We start from the raw sequence: 25,167 nt of genomic DNA, 5'->3' as shown, positions 1-25,167 counted from the left end.
CTCTTATAAAGCTGCCCATCTCACAATTCTTACAACAAAATGAAAACTTCTATTTGTATTTATGGAAAATATTGAAAGATAATTAATGTGTACATTGAAGATGACTAGAATTTACAACTTGATTAATTCAGTTTTTCCATGTACTGATTTATTTTTTTCTTCACTCTTTTTAAAATCTTCCATAAACTTACTAGGTTTTTTTACTTCTTAAGATTCCTATCAAACTTTTATATATCCTAGTCAAGGAACATCTCTCTCTCTCTCTCTCTCTCTCTCTCTCTCTCTCTCTCTCTCTTTTTAGCCATTTTGAGTAATTGCAGATGAAAAAAGCTCTAAGGACTACTAGACACAGGTTGAAAGAGCAGTTGCTCTTAGTGCTTTACTTCTTGGTGTAGGTGAAAACAATTCTGGGTCCTCTGTACTTCTAAAGAACCAATCAGAACTGATAAGGTTAAGCCCTAATACAGTAATCTGTTATCCACAGACTGAAAACTGCTTAGCTGCTTAACCAACATGAGAACTGCTACCCTTGTTGGGAATTTTGTGACTTGCAAATTCAGTGTCTGGAAGGCACTAAACTGAGAAAGACTGATAAAGAAAACCCTGCAGGCATATTATGTATTGAGCATTCTATTTTAGCACAATCATCCAGTCCATTAGAAAACAGGTCTGTGCTTTTACATCTGACACAAAGCGATAGCTGTATCCCGTGAATGGAGATAAGACATAAGGAGAGAACTGTGCCAGCAATTAGGCAGAGGCAAATCAGGTAATTCTGAGGCTGCTTCTTTTGGTTGTTCAAACTTTTGCTGACTAGAAGATTGCTGAGTCACATTATGAGTTGTGCAAGAGAGCAAAGCAAATCGTAAAAATAACACAAAATATTTTGGTCTAATTGTTAACCCCAGAACACATTGCTATTGTATGAATATTTTACAGGAAATATATGTTAAATTGCAATAAAATATGGGTGTGTTGTGCACAAGTAGTTAACAGCAGAAGAGGTCTGCTGGCTAAAACCAATGGCTCATCTAGTTCAGCATTATATTCTCAAAATGACCAAACTGATTGCATTGGATCAATGAATGAAATAATACTTTCCCAACTATGTGGCTGAGATATTGATAATCAAATGTACGACTGCCCTTGTTATTATAGGTTGGGGTGTCATAATTCGGTAATAGAATAAAGATGCACCATGGACATATTGTGTCTCACCTTTATTGAGGTAGCTGCTTCATTCTCTGAAAGTGGCATGTGAAGTAAGCTATATCTTCCCTGGATTTATTTAACCTATTCTACACTAAGCTTGCCCTCTATAAATAATGGCTCAACAACTCAGTGCATAATACTGTATTATTATGTTATGTGATACAAATTATAGTATTACAAGAGATGGGAATAGGTTTCCCCATTCATTTTTTTCCATGTGAAAAAGGTATATCTCACTACCATTTTCCTCTTTGCTTATACTATTTTTACAATAGTCAAGGACATAATTCTGCTATTATTGACCTTATTTTTGAGAAAATAAAATTTCCAATATGCCCTAGGCTTTCCCACATAAAAATTTAGATTTATCCCTGATATAGATTAGATCTCTGGATGAAAGAAAAGGCTCTTCTACACCCAACTGCAGAAATACCTTCTCACTTGTTGATTTCACAACATTGCGTTGAGTCTATTTTTGGTTCAATGTCTCTAGGATCGTACAGAAGACAGTCTTACTCTCTACAGTATGAGGGCTGCAAAGCTTTTGTATGTACTGTATGTACCCTTATCAGGCTCTTGTTATCTCCTGTTTTTTGGGCTTAAACCAGCTTCTCTCTTCACGTATGTTCTAGATCAGGGGTGTCAAACTCAATTTCATTGAGGGCCGCATCAGCATTGCGGTTGCCCTCAGGGGCCCGGGTGGGTATGGTCTGGGTGGGCATGGCCTACTGGGTGGGTGTGGCTAGAGCACGTATGGCCTACTGGGTGGGTGTGGCCAGCTCTACATCGTTCGCATCAAGGGTGCCTATGGGGGCCTAGGCAGGAGTAGTACAGATCTGAGGGTTTCTGGCAGAAGGAGGGTCTCTGGGCCAGGGCCAAGGCAGTGGGGGCTGTTCCCTCACTGTTTCCAGGATGGCTTCGCGGGCCACATGAAACCACTTAGTGGGCCGGATCTGGCTCCCGGGCCTTGTGTTTGACATGTCTGTTCTAGATCTTTTAAACACAATAGAAGAATAGTGACTTTGTGGTTTTGTAGCTGCCCTTCTAGGGAAGATCTCTGTCCCCTTATAAGAATTGCTTTTGGGGGAAAAGAAATGATGCAGCAAGATGCAAAACATAAAAACCTGAGACGTGGCAGGCAGGATCTGGGGTGGGGACGTGATTCAGGGATGTGCTTTGTGTTCTCTTAATATCTCTTGTCTATTCTCAGGGTCCTGAGATCTTGCGGCAGTTGAGATAATGGTAAGTTGGCTTCAAATCCTTCTGGAAAGGTTGGGAAGTGAAAACGTGGCAGTGTCAAAGAAAGAGAGACGTTTGACCATGCAAATGTTATACCATTTCTCATTTGTATTCTCTGTCAAAATTGTGTCCCAGTAGTGACCTCTGGGCTTTGTGTTGGTTCAGGTGAGTACAGGGCACTTTGTGCTGTAAACTCACATTGACTGATATTTTTACTCTAACAGCTGAGCAAACATAGGCATGGATATTTGCCCACAGCCCAGTTTCTGTTGCTTAACCAAAAACAGTAACATGGTTTTACAGAGATGCCAGTTGGCTAAGGTACTTAAAACTTAGAAAGATGGAAGGCCTTTTTTTTTTTAGCAGTAAGTGTTCACAAAACAATTTCTTTACATTTCTGGAAGCTGCATTAATGTCAACAGGCCGGGGGACCATGAATGGAAATGCCACTGATCAAATGGTTGATTTGATTGTGTGGATATATAGTTATGGGGGGGAGGGTGAATTTTTATGAGTTTTTATTTTGTGGATTTTTGTAAGTCTGAATCACCTGTGTATAAATAATTAATGAAATAAATAAACCTAAAACATTTTATTGCGTTCAATTAGCAAAGCATTAACATACTCAAAAAGCAACAGGAAACCCCCCCCCCCCCAATATTTATAGACAGGATATAAAAATCAAGAGAAATAGTAAAATGGCTGATTTCCCTTTGAAACTATGAATGGCAGAAATGATTAAGATCTGTCTCCAGTATGCCTTATATAGCGTCACTAGGAGACTATAGGACAATGAGCATGGGAAAGAAATCTTCTCTCCAAGCCATCTTGCTAGAGACTTGTAGGTTCCTCAGGAATCACTTCATTGTTTTGATATGGAACTGCTAGGGTTGCAATGAAGCTATGAAGTTCATTCCCGCTCACCTTTTCCTGTATCATAAAAAAAAGTTGGTGGGAAAGAAACCCTTTTCTTGTCTTTCCAGACTTGCTAACCTAAATCTCTCATTAAGTGACAGCAAGTTAAGATTTGACTGGTAGTCCATCCCAAAATTGAATGCTATAAAATTACAAAGCATAGCTAAGGAAAGTTTTGAAGAAAAAAAATATTTATTCTTCTCTTCCTTAATAAAATAAAAAAATAAAAATAAAATTAGTGGCCAAATCGATTTCTAGTGGTAGATATACATTGCCAAACTGTGTTGCGACAAATTCCATTTAACATATCCATAAATAAAGGTGTCAAGATGGTCATCAGTTTTATCATTACATAGGGGATTTTTTTCTGTATCATCAATTTGTTAATTAAATTTGCTTAGTTATTTTGGGATTAATGTAGGTATCTGTTAGTATCTTGGAACTAAATCCTCATTTCCTTTAAAAAATGTGCTAGTCAAGTGATTCGGGATTATGAAAGATCACATCTAAGATACCCAAATTTCTCAGCCTCATGTTGCATAAAGTCAGTTCTGACAAAAAGATTGGTGGGGGGGGGGAACCAAAATGTAGGATCCACACACTATTCAATTTTAGGAGGTAAAGCAGGAAATGATCCACACAAGTTTCCTAGACTTCACTATCATTACAGCTAAGACCTTTGACTTCTCATTTAAAAGTGAGGTCATGTCTCTGAGATATGGTTATATACTTCATTAAGAGATATTTGGAGGTGGACTACTCTATGCCCTTTGTTATGTACCTTTCTTCTTGCAAAATGCAGCAAGGAAAACATTAACTAGAAAGAACTATTGACTTATGGTAGAACAGGTATTTGGATCAGCATTATTGTACAGCATGCACTTTGTCCTCCTTTGGTGGCCTTTCAGTAAACACACATTTCTTGTTCTTACAAATTCACAAGAGAAGTCCATTTTTAAGCCCTCTTTGGGCATCTTTAAGGGCACATGAGCTCTAGCGACGAGGAGGATGCCTTAAGGCATGCAATCGCTTTTTCTTTCATATTCATAATCTTCATATATGGGGCAATTGTCTGCAATAGATTCCTCCAATATGATTTCAAATCTTAATCTGATGAAGAATTTCTACAGGTAGAGGGTCTTCATTGTGGTTCTCTTGAAGGTGGCATTAGCAAACCAAAAATTGCCAAGAGTATCTGTCAGCAGGAGAAGCTTGATTTAAAATACTTTAACGTAAAAAGGGAAGCAGAACTAACACATTCATTTGTACCTCCTCATTCACACACTAATGCTCACCGAGCTTTGAATTTGCTTAATAATTAGTTAACATTTTCAGGCCCCTATGGCACAATTTTGCACAATGACCTAGGAGGTAAGAAAACCTGCAATCCATGTCTTGGGTGAGAGTATCAAAGTCTCATGAGGTCTTACATGGGATTGTGGTATTTCAGCTAAGCTCTTAAGAGATGTGTTGATCTCCACAAATTTTCAGACATAATTTTGCAGAAGAGACAAAGTTGTCCAAACATCACAATGCTAACTCTTGTCATTTGATTGTAAGTTACAAAATAAGTGGGAAAGATTATATGTCCTTTTTGGTCAATACAAATTATTCCTTCCTTGCTGAGGCCAGCCAAACTCATATTGTCTTTTCTGATGGACGAATTTTATTTTCAGAGGTCAGAGACCACTGGTATAAAATAAAAAGGTAAGATATAAATTCTATAAATAAAATAGGTAATAGTGTTGTTTTCCTATTATTCTTTTCCTTAAAATACATTTTACTGGTCAATTTTAGTAGGCATGCTATAAAAATAGATATGTCTCCCAAACAATATGTTTTCAGATTATATGTTTCTTCTCCACTCATCATCATCATCATAGAAATGCTGAGATATTACAATCCCCCTTTAAAAAGACAAAACATTAGCCACTCAGTGTCCAATCCAAGTTTGTTTTGATCCAAGGAAGTAACTATGTATTTATCCTTTTGAGTTATTTATCAAGGAAGTTTAAAATTGGACTAAATACAATTTTGTAATGACATTGAAAACAGTATTGAGTTGACACTATATTAAATATATGCAATAATGAATTATAACATTCAGTATATGGGATTTTTGTTTGCTTTCAAACTGCTACTATAATTCTCTCAAATCAATCCAAGACTTGTCTACAATTCATTATGCTAGAAGCAATCATATCTCCATTTTATCTGTGTATAAAATTCAGTTTCAGTTTAAGAATTATAGAGAAAATTCTAAACACAGGTCTTGTGAATTGCCACTTAATTTCAGATATGGGATTAACTGTATTGTGTGCAAAATATATTACCCAAATGAAGAAAAGGCAAAAATGTGAAAAATAGTTTATATTTATGCATACAAATATTTTACAAATATTTAACAACAGAAGTTGAAAATTACATTTAGCAAAACTCCAGAGTAGAGTAAGAGGATTCAACTCTATTTGAAAGCAAAGTGCTTGTAGCATTATTACTGCAATTTCCCCCAAAGTGCATGAAACTTACTGTAAGAAGCATTGTACTCATTTCTGCATACCATAAAATGTCTCCAAAAGCAATTCATACATAGATGGCATTGTCGGTCACTGATAATCAATTTGCTTTTACATTAACAAGTTTTTTTTAAAAACACACACACACAACTCCCAAACAAATTGCAACTTATTTAAAATAGCATTTTTAGTAAGCTAGGGTATAAAATGTACTTTTTAAAAAAGGTATCAGCTCTGTAAAACATTAAAACTATACAGATGTGCCCCAATTCACCAGTGTAAGTGAAACAGGGCTCTGCATGCTGATCCTTCTTCCGAGTGCAAACCATGCTGGCTGATTAGCACAGTAGAACTACACTAATCCTGCCACTGAATAGAAGATATGCACCACTGTCAGTCTTCGCCAAACTTTTGCCTCAACATACATTTGGAGTTGCCAACATCAGCGCTGCCAAGAAGCTGTTTGACAGTACAAATACTTCTATGCATCCTTCTGGATGCAAGTTGCTTCTGCAGATATAGATCTATGATCAGGGACAAGCTTTCACTTTAATCATGATTAAACTATTAATCATGAGTTCACAAGTTACACTCATGCTACAGCTTATTTCTTCTCCAAATTACTGACATACGTAAGATAGGAATACACACAAAATTCATACATAATGTCTCATATTGTTCATCTAGGAAGCAAATTGCATTTTTTTGTCAATTCCTATTCATTTGAAATGGATTTTATACAAAGAAGTTGCTCGTGGCGTATTCTTGATTTCTTCAAGGTATTAGGGGCGGGAGGCCTATTGTAAAATAAGTGGTTGCAATTTGCAGCTTAGGTGTTTTAAATAATTTAAATAATTGCATGTTTCTTTTCTCTTGCACTCTCTTTCATTAACACACATACACACAACCTAGTTCTCACACTTCATATATTTGGCCTTTAATACTATGAAACCAAGGCTTAGTAAATATGTTATTGAAAATTTATAAAACCAAAAATCCTTCCCCCTTATGATTTACAATGCTATAATATATTATATAAATAGCTTCGGTTTATGCTAGGTTAATCTTGCCTCCTATAAAGTGCTACATACATATTCTCTAATATTTTGCATTATTTCTTATACAGATAATATACTAAAATAACCCAGATGTTTCTCCAAAACTGAACTAGAAGTAACTTCACAGAAGAGAGGTCTTGTTTGTTTGTTAAAAAGGCACATTTGAGAACTTTATCAATAAACTTTGCTGTCATTGATTTGCATGATGTTTTCTTCACATCTATTTCTTTAAAAAAGAGAAAAAAAACCTACACATCTATGCCACATAAGAAAAGTAACACCTGCTAATCATATTAAATATAAGAGCATATTTTTATTTTTTAATCTCCGGCCCAGTCCAATCAATAGCAATTGTGTATTTGAAAAGAATCAATATTATATCCCTCTAGTCAACTGCTTTTTTTAAAAAAAAAAAATTAAACTTTAACTCCTGAGGAAATGTCCTCTTAAATAAATAAGTGTATCTCTTGCACCTGGTAAAAATCCATACCTGGTTATGTGCCCAAGGGCAAAGTAAAACAAGGTAAGTCGTGGGTAAGTCGTGTTGGAAAGGAACACCATTTTAGAAGGTGCCAAATGCTTCTGACCCATAATAAAACATGTCAGTCAACTTGGACTGGAGAAAACACCTGGAGGAGCCAAAATCCTCTCTATGCATTGGATTCATCAGAATTTGGGGGCTCATTGGCAACTGACTTTAGCTCAGGAGTACAGCAAAGAATGAAGTTCCTCCCCAAGCTTTTATGGGCAAAACGGAAGTACATGATATGACCCATTGCAACGAAGGAAACAGAAATGAGTACCAAAAGTCCAAAAGCTTCAGGGTTAGGAGCCAGAATAACCATGATGAAATGCAGTAGATCCAGAAGATAATTCATGGAGTTCTGGACACCATTTATGATACCTCGTTCGGACTCTATCACATTTTCCTGAAGCAGCTGTGTGACTGTCAGGTCAAAAGACCACAGGCCTATTCAATGCAAACAAAAGGAAAGTGTGTTTAATTCCAGCTGAAGGGGGCAGGAGAAAGAGAAGAATACTTGTTTATTAAGCACAGATCTCTACTCTTCAAAACAAATCCTCTTCTTTTCATTTAAGAGTCTTGCCATCGCATTTTGTAAATATATACAATGGGAAAACTCTGCTCTGGTCTTCTAATGAGAAGAGTTCTGCTGATTGGAAAAAAAGGCTGTGATATGGAAATAGATAAGCTCTTCTTTCTGCAATGCAGGCTACACTTGTATACACCCAGCAACTAGGATGGCGCTATTTCTGCACCACTGAGATTTATAATTTTTAGTCCATTTTACTTATCTTGCATTTGTTTATAAGAATAAGACCTTTTAGGCCACCTAAACCCATGCTTATTTTTCCCCACTCCATGTGACAAGACTTGCTTCTGAATGCCTGTGCAAAAGAACATGGTGTTAAAAGCTTTTTATCAATAAAATCTTCTTCAATTGTGTTGGGAGTGGGAAGCAAGTCCTGGAATGCTCAGCTGCCTAGAAATTCTAAGAGTTGCAATCTAAAACATCACAAACTGTAATCCAACTGTATCTAGAGACCAAACTGAAAATCTAAAATTTAATATATGATTTACGAAAGATTCCACAACTGCTACAGAAGTATAGATTAGTCTTCTAAGATGAGTATTTCATACAGGAATATACGTACCAACTCTTGCTGCAATGACTCCCGCGAACAGAAGGCTAACAGAGATGAGAGACACCGGGCTGGGAGCTAATCCTGGATCCGAAGACGTTGCATTGACCAAAGCAGGCATTTCAGTGGTAAAGGTTGTTTCAAAGAGATCACCATCAGGCGCCAGGGTGGGTAATGGACTGCTTTCAAACAACCTAGCACTGATGTCAGCAAATGGGGAAACAGCGAGATCCAAAGGACTTCCTGGTGTGAACACTGAGATCACGCACAAAACAAGAGAAGACAGCTGGGCTATTCCAGAGATGATGCCTGTGCGAATTAACCCACATTTGTTACGTAGCCAAGTGAAGGCCACTGTTCCCATGATTCCAGTTAAGGCAGAGGCCCCCATTAATATGCTTAAAGTGGAGCCACTCAGTCCCTGAGTGTATGCATAGCCAGTAGTAATGCAGTCAAAGCCAAGGACGGTCATGTAAAGGAACGCCAGGGCCAGACCTGCAAGGAACACTGACTGGTTATAGTAGGAAACCCATCCGTCACGGAATGTACTGAAGGGCTCGGTCATGCGAGAAAGACAGCTAATATTTTCCTGTTCAGGCTCAGAAACAGCGTTCTCTTTCTTGTGAATTAACTGGACTCCTTCAGTACCTTTCGGTTCACCATCTGCAGAAAGAAGCAGCAGATAAGGATTGCCCATTCAAACAAACCAATTTGCACCAATGAACAACAGACCTGCTATTGGGCAAGGAACTTTAGAGCTCCGTCCTCAGTCGGAGCCAGGTTATAAACCATTGACTGTCATTTAAAAACTGGTTCCCATTGCATAGTGGGAAAGGTTTCCGCCCCACTCCATTAGACAGACAAAGAATGGAGGAAAGCACCAAATGCTTCTCTTTCCTCACGTCTGCTCTTCTGACTTAGGGCTTTGGGTATGTCAAATAAACCCTAAACATCAAGTGCTTCAGCAGCAGGTGTGCCATTGTCTTAATTGTCTTTTCCAATGGAATGGAATGGATTTTTAAAAGTATGCTATATAAAGAATTATAAGGGAACAGAATGAATAATTAACTCAGCCTAACGTAAAATGACAAGAAAGTATGCAAAAGATCGCTGGTATTTGATCAAAGATAACTTCTGAAATCCTGTTACCTTTTTGTACATTGAGCTGCTTCAGTTCTGACTCTTCACCCTTTGGACCAGCCTTGTGAGCCAAAGCAGGTGTCTTCTTGTACACTTTGAAGAGCAGCATATATTCTATACACATGGAAATCAAGTTCCAGCCAGAAATGAATCCACACCCTATCACTGGTGATCCAAAAGTCATGATTTGTCCCACGGCCAAGGGAGCCAAGATGTTGGTCAACTGGTCAATTCTTCGTATGGTAGCATTCATATCTATAAGCCAATGTGGAAGTTAGTTACTTGACAATGTCACACAAAATAACTCTCTTTTCTGTGCCACACCTACATGATGAAAGGCAGGCTCAGAAATGGCAATTTTTATGAGGCCGGCTGAAAAACTGCTTACGGTACTTTACCAAGCATCTTCTCTTTTCTTTTATTCTGCTTTTCATTTTTGTTAACATTTATAAATCATCTCAACAATAGCACAGTGGAGACCTTAATAATAAGCATTAAGATAAAGGTAGAAACCTTTTTTATATTATACAATCATTTATTTTGCAACTGTCCATCAATACTACATATTTTTCATTGGATAATTTAAACAATTATATTTGTCAACATTTTAGAACTTATATTTAACAAACTTTTTTCTTCTTTGAAGTTTCAAATTATCTAAACTATTATGTGTGAACAATTTCTAGCTTATACCACTGTGTCCAGCTAATATATGTATTTCATAATGTATTATTCACAAGTTCTTCTGCAATAAAACAATTACTGAAGAAAAAGAATGCTATTTTTTGGGCTTTGCAGTTATAATTTTAGTCTTTTCTTAAATCTTGATTATTGATTATTTTGACTTTTTCTTGGGTTTTTGTCAATTTTACACTTTCTGGTTGCATCAGTATTTGGCTTAGTATGAATACATGTTTAGATATTTATATTGTTTCATTAACCTTCCCTGAGGGCTAGATAAAATATATTAAATAAATATTCATGCACATAGTAACATTTGTTCTAAACAAATATTGGGTGCAGATTTATTATGTCTATCTCAGTCTTCTTACCCACACTAACCTTAAACCAGATAATCTTTTATATATTATTGTTACATCTTGTTTCATCAAATTCTAGTATTTAACTAGCATTGCATAAAAGGCATATGCTTTTATCCATCTTAAAGCTCACATCATTCAACGTTTTGAGTTGACTACAAATAGAAAAAAGCAGGCTATTATAGAAGAAAAATGCACACTTTTCCCTTGTTACAGTTGTCTACTGGTTACTTCCAATCTAACTATTCCTGTTCCATATGTAAATTGGAAATATTTTTAGGAGCAGAGCAACATTTCACTACCTGCCTATGATGTAAAATGGTACCTTCTTGCAACAAATATTGCATGACTCTATGAAACATGTAACTTAGTTTTAAAATAGAAAACAGGACACAATTTTAATTTTAATGGTGTCCAGATGATGATGGATACACAGTGGCATCATCAGGTAAATGTTGTCCTTAAATACTTATATTCTGGTATCTGATAAAAATAGGCAAAGGAGTTTTGTGTGTGTTGGTGCTATCATACTCTTTCAATCATTTAGTCTCCCTGGGGATGTCCATGTTTGCACTGGAAAGCTGCTGGAATCTTTTAGAGCAGGGGTGTCAAACTCAATTTCATTGAGGGCCGCATCAGCACTGCGGTTGCCCTCAGGGGGCCGGGTGGGTATGGCCAGGGTGGACGTGGCCTACTGGGTGGGTGTGGATAGAGTGCGTATGGCCTACTGGGTAGGTGTGGCAGCTCTACATCGTTCGCATCAAGGGTGCCTATGGGGGCCTGGGCAGGAGTGGGACAGATCTGAGGGTCTCTGGCAGAAGGAGGGTCTCTGGGCCAGGGCCATGGCGGCCGTTCCCTCACTGTTTCCAGGATGGCTTTGCGGGCCACATGAAACCACTTTGCGGGCCAGATCCGGCCCCCGGGCCTTGTGTTTGACATGTCTGTTTTAGAGCATTTTTTTAAAATGGAAGAGCTGGATACCATTTGTCCACATAAATATATTCTCAGTGAAATGTTATTGCAATCAGAAAAAATATAGAGCACAAAGAACTTGGCATCATGGTATATAACAATTAGTTGCAATTCAATGTATATCCGAGGGTCATTTGGAATTGTTAGTTTCAGCTATAAAGACCTGTGGGATAATTCGAAGCATATTACTTCTATTTCATCCTTATCCACAGTTACCATTACAACTCAGAATGCTTAGGATTAGAACTTAAGGCTGCTGTTGTCAGTTTGCAACACAACCTACCCTTCTTTCTATAGAAGAAGTAGCATGATCCTATCTAATTTGGTAGAAGTAGAATGGGCCTAGATACTTGCAAAATTGCCTGCCTCCAATTACCTCTGCCTGCTTGATGTCAGATGACCAAGTGGGCATGCTCCAAGTTCCATCACTTAAGTATGGTCACCTGATGGGACCAGGAGATGTGTCTTTTTGTCTCTATGCCTGCCCCATGGAACAGTATTCCTTCCAAAATCCACGTGTCCCCAATTCTGCCCTGCTTCTGAATGGCTCTAGTGATTTGGTCTTTCCACTAGGCACAAAGTCAGGAGAATTTGTAAGCCTTTCTTGTTTAATTATTTTGAATTGCCTGAGCTGTTTCTGGCACAATGCACTTTGTATTTTATTCTTTGGATGATGATGAGTATTTATTGTTTTTAACTGTGTATGCTATCCTGAGTTGCATGTTGAGCAGGCATCTACATAAATTGATTGACTGACTCGATGAATTGTTGAATAATTCTTTCCTTACCATGTAAACAATATTGTTTTGACAAAGAAGTGACAAAGTAGTATTTTAAGGAGTATTACAACTTGTTTGCTAAATCTTGATAAAACTATAATCGATTGAGTTGACTACTTGTTCATACAAATTAGGTACCGTAATCCTCTGATCTGTTGCTTTATCCAAGGAACTAGAAAAAGAAGAACTAAAAAAAAATCTAAACTCATGTTCTCACAATGGGTTCAGCAAAATATGTTAAATTCACTTTTTTTAAAACCTGGTCATGCAGAATAAAATAAGGTAAACAAATATACCTTACCTGCTAATGTGCTTCTATTGTCACCAGCAACAACAACCACCCAGTCCCTCTGTATGGTGATTCCTGTGGCTGTACTGGCCAAATTTGCAATGTTTGCTATTGAGATGACTAGAATATAGCACAAGGTCTATGGGAATGGAAAGAACTTGTTTATGGAAAAAGAAAGCAAGTACAGGCCTTCCCTCCACTATTTAAATCAACATCCCCACCTGAACTGCTGATTTTTGCATGAATTTTACATCTCAAGATATTTGGCTACATAGGGAGCAGACATAAACTGATCTCCCTACTCTTTCCTTAACCCATAGCCCCAAAGCTCTCTCCAAAAACATCTCCAGGATCTAAAGACCTTGTTTTCATTTGGGAGGATGAAATACATTTGAAGAAAATCAGAGACCTCTCTGTTTTCTTCTTCCTTGGAACTCTCCTAGCCATGCTTTCTATCCCTATGACCCTGTAACTATAATTCTAGATATGTGAGGGGTTTTTTTTTGGGGGGGGGGGGCTGGCTGGGACAAAGGAAGACAGGAAATCCAGAACCTGCTCCTTCTTTCCATGGACAATTCTCTGGATTCAACCCCTGTAATTATTATATAGTGAACCTATCAAAGATACAGCTAATTGTGGTTTATGAACCATGGTAATATGCAAAATTTAGTCAACAAAGAACAGTTATGAACAAAGTTTAGTAAACAAAGAACAGTTATCATAAGTCATAGCATAGCTTGATATAATCCTTCTGCTTAAGGCTGGCTGGCTGCAAAAATGACCACTACCTACCATGATAGAAAACACTTTAGCTGTCTGAAATTTCTCCAGTCCTGATCTCTCACTCTTTTTAAGAATCAGTGTATCTCCATTTGCAGTCAGTGGTTCTTTGCAATCAATACTCATGATGCGCTAACACAAACTTGTGAAGGCAAACTGATCTGGCTTTACTGGCGTAAATGGAGTCGACTGTATAGGTATTGACAATTATCACACACTAAAGGTTAAAACTGATCAAAAACCTACCTAAAGCTTGAAGCTGACTACAAAACATTAATATTTTTTTTCAAAAAACAGCAAATAGCAAAGTACTTTGTATATGCTTATAAATGTTTTTAAATTCTGTGTACTTACAAGAAGCCATCCTTGATACAAATTTATAAGCTGCGTTTTAAACAGGAAAACGATCATCAGAAGGATGCCACACAAAATGACGGATGCATTCTGCACAATTAAGGACATTTGGGCTACTGTTTAGGAAAAAAGAAAGAGCACAAAATGTCAATATTTAAAATGGGAAATATTTCAGTCTATTATTAAATCAAGATGTTTACACCTGTTCTCAAGACAACATTTTTAGGGCAATGTCCTAAATATGGTCTTAACAAGTAAAAGAAAGTGAGACATTCACCTTTGCATTAGTGCTTAAACAGCATTAGACAATGGACGGTCCCTTCTTGATGTGAAAGCATTGTTTTAAAATTGCTAACGCTAGTACCAAGGAGGAAACACCCAGCTTGAGTAGTTGATATTTACATCTAATGGACATTCATTATTCAAAATTAGCTTTGTGTACACTAATTATTTGTGAAGCATTTAGTCAAATACTTAGACAAGATTTAAGTCATATTAATAACTTAAACATTAATTCTGAAGCGCACATAACATAATTATGGAAGACACTGAAGTATGAGGTAGCGTCCCTACTGTGCATTTTTAATAAACAGTTCAAATTACTATTCTAAAGTAGTTGCAGGTCCTATAGTCATGCCTCATTATGGAATAAGTCCCAGTGAAGCTTGTAATTCTTAAAGAATAAGTAAACACAGATATGACTGGGCAGTCTATTTGTTATTTTCATAGCCATTCTGAATGAGATACTTATTGTGCAATCCTTTACATCAATGTTAACAGAAAAACCAATGTTTTTTTTTCTGAAGTGGGGATGTGACCTTTTAATTTTGCATTAAAGAGTAAAGGTATAAAATTTCTTTTAAGTCAAACTTGATACCTGGTGCTTGATGAACATGACCATTAACTTTTCTTTTTTTTTTTAATCCCATTTATATCCCGCCCTTCTCCGAAGACTCAGGGCGGCTTACAATCTAAGAAGCACAAATCAATGTGCTTAGCAATAGCCTTCATTCTATGTATATGCCTGCTTATTAGGGCTTTCGGGGGCCCCAAGTGGCATTATTACAAAGTCAGCTTATTGCCCCCAACAATCTGGGTCCTCATTTTACCTACCTCGGAAGGATGGAAGGCTGAGTCAACCTTGAGCCTGGTGGGACTTGAACCTGCACTAATTGCAGGCAGCTGGTGTTACTTAAGGAGGCATTAGCCCACTGCTCCACCAAGGCTCTTCTTGGCGGCAATACAAAAAAATGGTTTGCTCCCTTATGTTTGTTTAATCTATCAGTCTAGCCCAGGGGTCGGCAACCTTGGCTCTTTTATGACTCGCGGACTTCAACTCCCAGAATTCTTTTATGACTCACGGACTTCAACTCCCAGAATTCCCGAGCCAGCTATGCTGGCTCGGGAATTCTGGGAGTTGAAGTCCGTGAGTCATAAAAGAGCCAAGGTTGCCGACCCCTGGGCTAGCCCATGGCTTTCATATGATCTTCCATGTAACTGGCTTTTCTGTAGACTTTTCAGAGCCTTCCAAAATCAACCAACTTTGAAACCTTATGGAAATCTATGACTAGGTTGTGCTATGCAGCTGAGGATTCTATTTTAGGATGGTCAATAAGTCTGGTAAAGTTTTTCAAGCTTAATTAGGTGCAATCAGCCAAATGGGCATACTGTACTTTAAAGTAAGCATGCTGTAATTAAAAACTTGGCAATGACACAATTGCTTCAGCAAATTCCATGCTTTTTTGTGATTTAGTTTTCCCTTATTCCATGCAAACATCCTTCAGTCACAAAGTATGACACTACTAACCTTTGAGCCTTGAATTCTTGTCTACCCAGTCTCCAATAATGGCACCTAAAACAAGAACTGAAGCTGCCACAACCAATCCATAAACAGCGGTTAGGAGCAAACTGTTTCCATATAATTCAACCAGGAAGACAGCCACTGCAAAATGCCACATACGGTCCCCCTAGAATGAATACAATATGTTAAATTATTCATTGCTTTTTAAATCTGCAAACACTGTAAGTAGAAAACTTTGGGCAGACTGCAAGGTGTTATATGCAACATTCAAAGTAAATAGCAATAAAATAGCAAAACACATGATATATCACTTAAATATGTATATATTACATTTTCAGGCCTCTAAGAGCCACCCTTATCCAAAATGGCTAGATTCTCATATAGTCTTAATAATTGGATTCATTAAAAGGGAAAAAAGGGATAGGTTACAGAATCTTGAGAACAAGATACATGGACTTTAGCACCCCAGTTATTAACATTATTTTTGCTGGGGATTCTTTGATCCCCCTAGTAGGCTGCTTCCTGAAGCAGTAAGGAAATTGCTATTTAATTCGCTAATACAAGGTGGACTGTACAGATGTTCTATCCCAGGGAATATTTTAAAAACTATCATTCTCTTTTCCAAGTTCTAAGAAGTCCATTATATATAAGATGCATCCAGCAACTCAGCATGTACATAAACTAGGACTACCAACAATACTGTGTCCATATTGTAGTGCTAAGAGGTATGCTTGGACAAGACACCCTAGATATATATAAAATATATTAATTAATATCAACATCTACACAGGGAGGTCATTGCAAATACGGTACCATCAATGAAATACATTCAAATTGAATGGGGGCGTGCTTTTTTAGTAGTGGTACCTTGCTAGGTAAGATCTTGTTTTCCTTTCATTGTTTCACAATAAATCTACCTACTTCTGACAAGCTTTTAGTGTGTGAGAGATAGTTTTTATATAATTTTTGTTATTTATATTTACTCGTTTTGTATTTGCTGTATTGTAAGCTTTCTCTGCACTGTAAACAACAAATAACCTTCAACCAAACCTACAATTATAACATTAATATCTTTGGATTGCATGACCACTGGAAATTGTGAATCTCAAAATACCTGGAAAAGACTCTCTTAAGACCTACATATTGCCTCATAAAATACAACATTATCGCTAGCAGAGTGAAAAATCTCTTTAACGTCTAGACTGGTAGGAATTATTATGTATTTATTCATCGAATTTAAAGATTGCCCATCTCACTCACAGAAGAACTTGGGGCGGTGTCAGTTGTTCTTGTCAAGTTTTGTGTTTGGGTTTTCTTACAAGTCCTAATAATAAGTAACTCTGCTACAAACAATTAGCATTCCATTGTTCTGTCCATGAAAAATACAGGAATTACCAATTCTGATCCCCGTTAACTCAATACCTAGTCAAATCGTTGAAAGAACCGAAAACAACCAAACAAGACTGGACAGCTGATATCTCTAATGACCATTTCTTTTGCAATGCTCATATTTTAGCAGCCTATCTGATATGCGTGCATGCATTATCTCCGTTCTTTGCACATATTTGTCCCCTTTTGTTAGCAACAACAAAAAAAACAGGTAACTAACAATAACACCAAAGTTGCTCGTATATAAATGCCTGAATGCAAGCAATCATAGAAGAAAGAAACAATCTGACAACAATGAGGGGATTATTAATCTGAAGTATCTGTGGAAATATTGAATTTTTAAAAAAAAATATATTGTTAGAGGAAGACAAAAACTAGCATTGAGGAAACGCTGGGTTAGAAATACCCTTCACTTGGCCTCTCATAAATCTTCTGACAATAAGGCAAGGTGTGTTTGCACTACAAATGCCTCTTTGGGAATCCACCCAAGTGTTATAAAGCATATGACATAGGCCCAATCTATTTTATGTGCACTCCTAAAGGTATTTCAGTGTCTGCTGGCAAACATAAGTTAGGAATACAGTATACAGGTTGATGAGGTAAGTTTGTTAGAAAATCATGGTTAACATCAACTCTTTGGAATGTACTCTTCACTTCTGAGTTTGCTTTTGTATAAGGTATGAACTGACCACAGTTTAATGAAGTTACCACTAGTCTAATAAGGAAGCAGATTCATTGGGCTCTAAAAATGTAATTACTTTTGACTTTGCCATGAAGTGGAAGCCTCAGTTTTTAACTCAAGATGTAAACATGCTTTTTTGAAGTTCTAGCAAGAGTTTCTTACTTCCAAGTTAATAGCTAAATCAGCAATACTGATATTTACTGAAGTTGCAGTATTTATAAACTTAATTTAACTAATGGTTATAAAAGGTTAGCTACTTTACAAAAGTATTTGCCTGTTTGCTTTCTATTTAAGAAAAAATGATTTAGCCAGACAATATTATTATATTTGCCTGTTTTGTTGTTGTTAGTTGCGAAGTCGTGTCCGACCCATCGCGACCCTATGGACAATGTTCCTCCAGGCCTTCCTGTCCTCTACCATCTTCTGGAGTCCATTTAAGCTCACGCCTACTGCTTCAGTGACTCATTTGCCTGTTTACTTTCTACTTAAAGAAAGAATGACTTAGGCAGACAATATATGAGTCTAAGCTATCATTAATGAATTATGCAGAAAATTTTACAAGTATATTCTGGCATCATACAAACTTCATAGCCATTTAAAATTATGCCATAATTCTAAATTCCCAAAAGCAATCCAGTGAAATAAATAATGCTTAATTCCTTATTGGATCATAACGCTAGTCATATAATTCATTAAATCAAGAGATAATCAAACATACTATTGTTATAGTTATTAATTTTAATCAGTGAGAAACTGATTTTCATATCAAACACATTTTTATGATGATAAAATGATAGACATCTTTTGGACATTTTAATGAGGATGGTCATGATCTTAAATTAAGAACTACTATTCATGACAGAGAGCTAAACAGTCATAGTAGAGCAGACATGTCAAACACAAGGCCCGGGGGCCAGATCCGGCCCGCGAAGTGGTTTCATGTGGCCCGCAAAGCCATCCTGGAAACAGTGAGGGAACGGCCCCCACTGCCTTGGCTCTGGCCCAGAGACCCTCCTTCTGCCAGAGACCTGTCCCACTCCTGCCCAGGCCCCCATAGGCACCCTTGATGCGAACGATGTAGAGCTGGCCACGCCCACCCAGGCCATACGCACTCTAGCCACGCCCACCCAGTAGGCCACGCCCACCCTGGCCACACCCACCCGGCCCCCTGAGGGCAACTGCAATGCTGATGTGGCCCTCAATGAAATTGAGTTTGACACCCCTGTAGTAGAGCATATACAATGCTTTTATATTAAATTCTTACACTAATTAGTAACTTTATAATCAAGCCAGGTTTACATCAAAATGTAGGTGTCAGGTTCATCAGCCTAATACTTTTTCTGTCTCTCTCTTTCATACATACTTTTAATCATAATTTTAAATATAGGATATATTTTGAATGTTGTTTCTAATTTATTTGAATATTTTTAAGTAGAAAGGCAGAATAAAAGTAGACTGAGTAAATATTTTTTTCAAACTGTTGAGAATCAGATATTTTTTCATGTAAACTCTTACTACTGCAGTGAAAAAATAAACAATTTTTTAATTCAAATATAGAACACTGCAGGAAAAGTGAATATTTCAATGTACCATAACACAAACACTCTTCTAAAATTCTGAAAATAAGACATTGGTAAACATTAATAGGTCACAATTCATAACAATTAAAATAACTAAAACCAGTAGCTAAGCTAACATAAACATTACCAACTGCTGTTTTAAATTTTGCTTGGAAATGCAATGTACTCTATTTGCTTTTTTTAAAAAAGTTCTGCTTTCTCTAAATTGTGATGCAAATCCAAGTTCTTGAACAATTAATTTCTAGTAGTAGTTTCTATTTCCAATGCAAAACCTTGAACTTTGTATCCATAGAATATCAAAAATTACTAAGAGTTAAATCCATTGATAATTGAGCTCCAAGCATTGCTTGAAAAAAATGGAAGCTTGTCAAAAGAATAAAAATGCCTAAAATCAGATGCAAAGTTCATTTTATTTTGTAAACAGTAGGTTGAGTCCAGCCAGTGACTTTTTAAGTAGACATATTGAAACCAAGGGAACAAATTTATAATTATCAGGCTAAGGTCCACCAATTTCAAAATATCTATCCTTAAATATGGCTGGATCTGAACCTACCTTTCAACAACTGTATGAGGTTCTTTAAAATCAGTGAATCATGGGCTTTATCCATAAATTAGAAAGTCCAAACTCTAGTCTTAATTGTAGTATTACTGACTGTAGCATCCCAAAGGAGTGATTTTGTAATTTATGCCAGAGCAAAATTTACCAGATGTATTTTTGCTAAATATAATATAGTAATATAAATGCACTTGTATCCAAGTAATTGTAATACATATTAACTATCCTCAAATCAAATGCAAATTCCTGTGGTTTTATTTCACTTACCCAAGTGGACAGGGCATGTCCAAAGTACAGGAGGACTTTTGCAGATGTCAAATAGCTAATACAGGATTCTAGGATGGAAAGAACAAAGCACTGTAATGAACACAGGTTGATGCCTAGTAAATTATTGACTGCAAGTGTTTGTTATTACCATACTATTCAGAATCTTCTTTTAAAGAATTAATTTGAATGTGATATTTATTTTACTTCTGCTACTAAGGTAACTTGACAGTTACTCATTAATGTAAATATTTCAAGAAATACTTGCCAGCCTTTAATTAGTAAGTTTATTAACTGCCTTAAAATACCTTTTGCTAGTCAATATATTATGCGGTCCATGATCATCTCTATTACTCCCATTCCATGTCCATAAAATCCTTCATCACAAATATGTTTTTATTTATAGGTGCTGTGCATACACTTGGAAGGGCAGCTCTCCAATCAAATACAGAAGGGATAACTGGGTTCACCTACCAGTTAGAATTTTAATCAGAAAGTTGTCCAAAGGACATAAAAGCAACTGCATCAACTCCATTTTTCTGGCAGGAAACATCCCATTTGGGGATGGCAACCTGAGAAAAATGATACATACAGCCTGTAGATAGCCCAGTCTCCCCGCAGTTCTCATTTGATATGCTCCTGGACATGAACGTCATGCCTTATACCTTATAATAACAGTTCGTCAGGGCTTGCTCTGAAGCATCTTTTATCAAAAGAGCAACAAGAGGATTCCTCTAGCACAGGGGTCTTCAAACTCGGCCCTTTTATGACTTGTGGACTTCAACTCCCAGAATTCCTCAGCCAGGCACGCCTAGCTGAGGAATTCTGGGAGTTGAAGTCCACAAGTCATAAAAGGGCCGAGTTTGAAGACCCCCACTCTAGCAGCATCCCCTTCCTTTCCAGTGCCCCAATATTATTTAAACCCCGTTTCTAAAAAAAAAAAAAAAGAAGCGGGGTTCCTTTATGCTTGGAGTCAACTTCGCAGAAAGAGGAAAAGCCCTCTTCTCTTCCCCGACGGTCCACTTGATGCTCGAATCGTGCTTCCCCCCTCCCCGTTCTTTTTTCTTCTTTTTTCTTCTTTTTCTTTCTGTTTTGCAGACTGGCCGCTTTGTCCTGCCCGCCCCTCCATCCCTCCACGCGCACCAGCCCCACTCGCGCCCCGGGGAAGTAAAAAAAAAAGCCGCCTTCCCTGCACGACGTGCCCAGCGGGTCCACCGGCGTTTTATTTTATTTATTTTATTTTAATCCCATTTATATCCCGCCCTTCTCCGAAGACTCAGGGCGGCTTACAATCGAAGCACAAATCAAATGTGCTTAGCAATAGCCTTCATTCTATGTATATGCCTACTTATTAGGGCTTTCGCCCCCCCCCCCCCCCAAGCGGCATTATTACAAAGTCAGCTTAATTGCCCCCAACAATCTGGGTCCTCAATTTTACCTACCTCGGAAGGATGGAAGGCTGAGTCAACCTTGAGCCTGGTGGGACTCGAACCTGCACTAATTGCAGGCAGCTGGTGTTGCTTAAGGAGGCATACCAGGGGTCTTCAAACTTGACCCTTTTATGACTTGTGGACTTCAACTCCCAGAATTCCTCAGCCAGGCATGCCTGGCTGAGGAATTCTGGGAGTTGAAGTCCACAAGTCATAAAAGGGCCAAGTTTGAAGACTCCTGCATTAGCCCACTGCTCCACCAAGGCTCCATTTAACCCTTCCAGCACGGCTTTCCCCGCACCGCTGCCGTTCCTTCAAGCCCAGCCCAGCCCGCTGGCCCCCCGCGCACTCACCACAACAGCCTCGGCTGTTCTGTCGTTCCGCTGCAGACCGAGCCATGGCAATCCGCGGTCACCTCTCCCCGTTTTGTTTTGTTTTCTTGCTCAGTGGCGGCGGCTGTCAAGCCCTTTCAAGCGCAGAGGCAACACACACACACACAGAGAGAGAGAGAGAGGGGTGGAAGTATATGAGAGAGAGAGAGATATAGAAAGCAGAAAAACGCGGGAAAGAGGGGGGGTGAGCTAAAAAGGGGTGCAGGAGGATGCAACGGCTTCCCTCTCTTTGGTCTTTCCAAACTTAGCTAACACTGTAGCTGAAGTCGGAAAGGAATGGCCTTATGCCCCCGCGGAGGCCAAGAGCGGCCCCGAGAGAAAAAGGGGGGCCCGGCAAAGAGCCCACCGCCCTCGTCAAACTCTCGCCGCCGCCCTCTCTGCTCCGGGCCGCCGCTCGCTTTGGCCTCTTGTTGTGCCTCGCGGCTAGAGCCGCCTGTTTATAAAACGCTAGCCACGAGGGGCCGAGCCAAGGGGGAGGAGAGCCGGGGAAATCACCTATCAGAGCCCAGATGATTTGCATATCTCCGCCCGTCGGTCCGTCTCGGGTGGCTTCTGCGTTTCAGAGGCTGAGCCCGGGCTGCGACCTCGGGGAGGAGGAGGAGGAGGAGGAGGACTCGAGGTTGGGGTTCTTGGCGCCTTTTGGGGAGGCTGCGACTGACAGCAAGGGGGGGGCCCTTTTATAGTTCTGGCAAGGCTGACCGGAATCTCCACCCCTGAGCACCCTCGTTTGCACCGAAACGACACAACACCCTGAAAATAATGCAGGGCGTCCTCTTCGGGCAAGCCTCTTGCCTACCTCTCGAAAGCGTTCAACCCCAAAGCCGGTGTACGGGAGGGGGGGAGATCGTAGCGATCCGGAGATCATTTGGTTATGTTGTAACACCCCCCTCCCCTCGCCTCTTTTAATAAAGTTTTGTGTATTTTAACCTTTTTTCCCCCCCTGTGCGTCGTTTTTTGATTTAGCGCTAGTTTCTCTTTTGTTTTGGCTGTGAGCGGGTTTTATTGATTTTTCCCATCGAAACTTTATTGTTTATAAGCCATTTTGGGGGGGGGGTTGGTTTAATGGGAGCTTTTATTATGGCACGTGTATGTTTTATAAATGAATAAAACAGACATGAACACAACAATGAAGTTTGTCGTTTCGGTGCAAATATGTCAGACCATAAAGTTAAATGTTAAAAAGCTGAGTCTGCTGTTCTCTCATTGGGCTGTCGTTATTTACTTCTTTAGTTGACCTTATTTCTTCTATGCAATATCCTTATTTAACAAGTGAAAAAAATTAACTTAAGAAGGAAAAACCCATAAATCTAAAACAACCTTTTCAAGGTTTCCCCTGCCCCCCCCATCCAAGCTTCCTATGCTGGAATCCTGGAAAATGGGGGCATACCCCTGAAAAATAACGTTTATTTTCATACATGGAAAAACACAGGAATTTGTGGTAGATTAGTTTGTATGCAGCAGTGTCAAACTCAAGATGCCAATCAATTTGGAATCAACAACAATATGATGGTGATCTTTACATATTTGGACTAACATGTATAAAGAAAGATATACAACTGTACATTTGAAAAGAAAAAAAATATAAAACCTCCAAGCAGGTATTTTTTTTTTAAACTGGCAGGTTGACAGGCACTTTTAGTAGTTCTCTATCAAAAACTGGTTCCTTTTAAACAGTGTTTTCCTTTTCAATTATTTTCTTTGTTGTGATACTTGTAATTTGCTTGTTTACTTGTTTGTATATTTTGAAATGATAATTTTGCTTGTTTTTACTATTGATTGGCTCCAAATTTATCCAAAATAATTTGAGAGTTATTGGCAAAATGGGCAATACAAGCTTTTTCTTACCAAAATGTTAGTCTTGGAAAGACTGATTATAAATGAATAGGAAGGGAGGAACCTTAAAATGGAAACTTATTATCATTTCTATATAATTCAATGGTACTTTGTCATCATGAAGCTATTGTGGCAATAAAAGAAACACTGAGATTTTTTTCCCCCTCAAAAAATGGACAAATTAAAAGGGAAAATGATGTACTCGAGGGGCTTAATTTGTGCCCAATGTTTAATTAGTATACACAATGTTTTTAACCCTTATCCTAGAATATGGGAAATAATAATTAATAATAATAAATCAAAACATTTGTTCATTGGGAAGCATTAATATCTTTTCAAAAGGTTTCTAGGGGAGATTCCGTTCTTTGTAAAAGATGTTAAGCATTGGTAATCCATTTCAGTTTCAGCCAAAATATATAGCCTCCCCAAACAGAGTAGAGTTCAGAATAGTACACATTTATAAGTTTATTTCCTGTCTTAATAAATCACATCCATTTTTTAATGGAAGCAAACCCAGAAAGACAGCATATATCAGCCATCTTCTGTTTTCTTATTGTGGCAGTCAAAAGGAAAAAAACCCACTCGGAAATCATCTCGTAACAATCCTATTTATTGGAATCTTTTTGCATTACTCTATTGCACATAGACACTCCGGACAATAGTCACATGAAGAACAATATAAACAATATATGTGCAAATAGTTTACAAATGTTTTTGCACATTAAAACTAGGGCCTAGTAATGAAGTCATAAAGTGCAATTAACTATTACAGAGCCTTTGGGAATGGGTGGCATACTAATATAGTACATAAATAAATATACTATTAAAGAGCAAATGAACAGCCATGCCTTCCCCAGCCATTTATAGGATGAAAAGAGGAAGCAAGCCTAACCACATTGGGGAGAAAGCTCCATAATAAGGAAGCTGCTACAGAAAAGGCCCTGCATCCTTCCAAAGATTGGATAAGCAAAGTGATGCGTTTCCTGTTTTTCAGGGATAGCCCTAAGGAGCAGAATAGGGAATTCACTCAAATGTGGAATGGAGAAACAAAATAAGAAAAAAAAGAGAAAAAGAAAATATCCTCAGAATTATGTTTGCTCTTTTAGGTGAACATATGGATGGCATATTTCAGCCCATACGATGATACAGTATAAATTAAGCTTCAGAAGAGGAATGAAGTTCATAGTTCATTTTTAGTACATTTCCTTGTGAGAATATTTTAAAATCCAGAACATATTATTTTGAGAGTGGTTTTTTTAAAAGATTCTATGTAGTATCTTAATA

At 38.0% G+C, this 25,167-nt stretch overlaps 1 protein-coding gene across 1 annotated transcript; it reads right to left on the bottom strand.

The window, feature by feature from the left end:
- Nucleotides 1–5,719: 5,719 nt before the first annotated feature.
- SLC40A1 (solute carrier family 40 member 1) lies at nt 5,720–22,583 on the bottom strand. Its single transcript, XM_083350518.1, has 8 exons — nt 22,012–22,583; nt 20,232–20,299; nt 15,764–15,923; nt 13,957–14,072; nt 12,835–12,961; nt 9,752–9,997; nt 8,615–9,265; nt 5,720–7,910 (listed from the first exon to the last, which is right to left on the bottom strand). The coding sequence occupies exons 1-8, from the start codon at nt 22,055–22,057 to the stop codon at nt 7,591–7,593; spliced, it is 1,734 nt and encodes a 577-aa protein (XP_083206644.1). The 5' UTR covers nt 22,058–22,583; the 3' UTR covers nt 5,720–7,590.
- Between the last annotated feature and the right edge of the window lie 2,584 nt (nt 22,584–25,167).

This window comes from Vipera ursinii, assembly GCF_947247035.1.
Source record: "Vipera ursinii genome assembly, chromosome: 1".
NCBI lineage: Eukaryota > Metazoa > Chordata > Lepidosauria > Squamata > Viperidae > Vipera > Vipera ursinii.
Note: the sequence above shows the minus strand (reverse complement) of the source record. Positions and strands in the feature narration are given on the sequence as shown.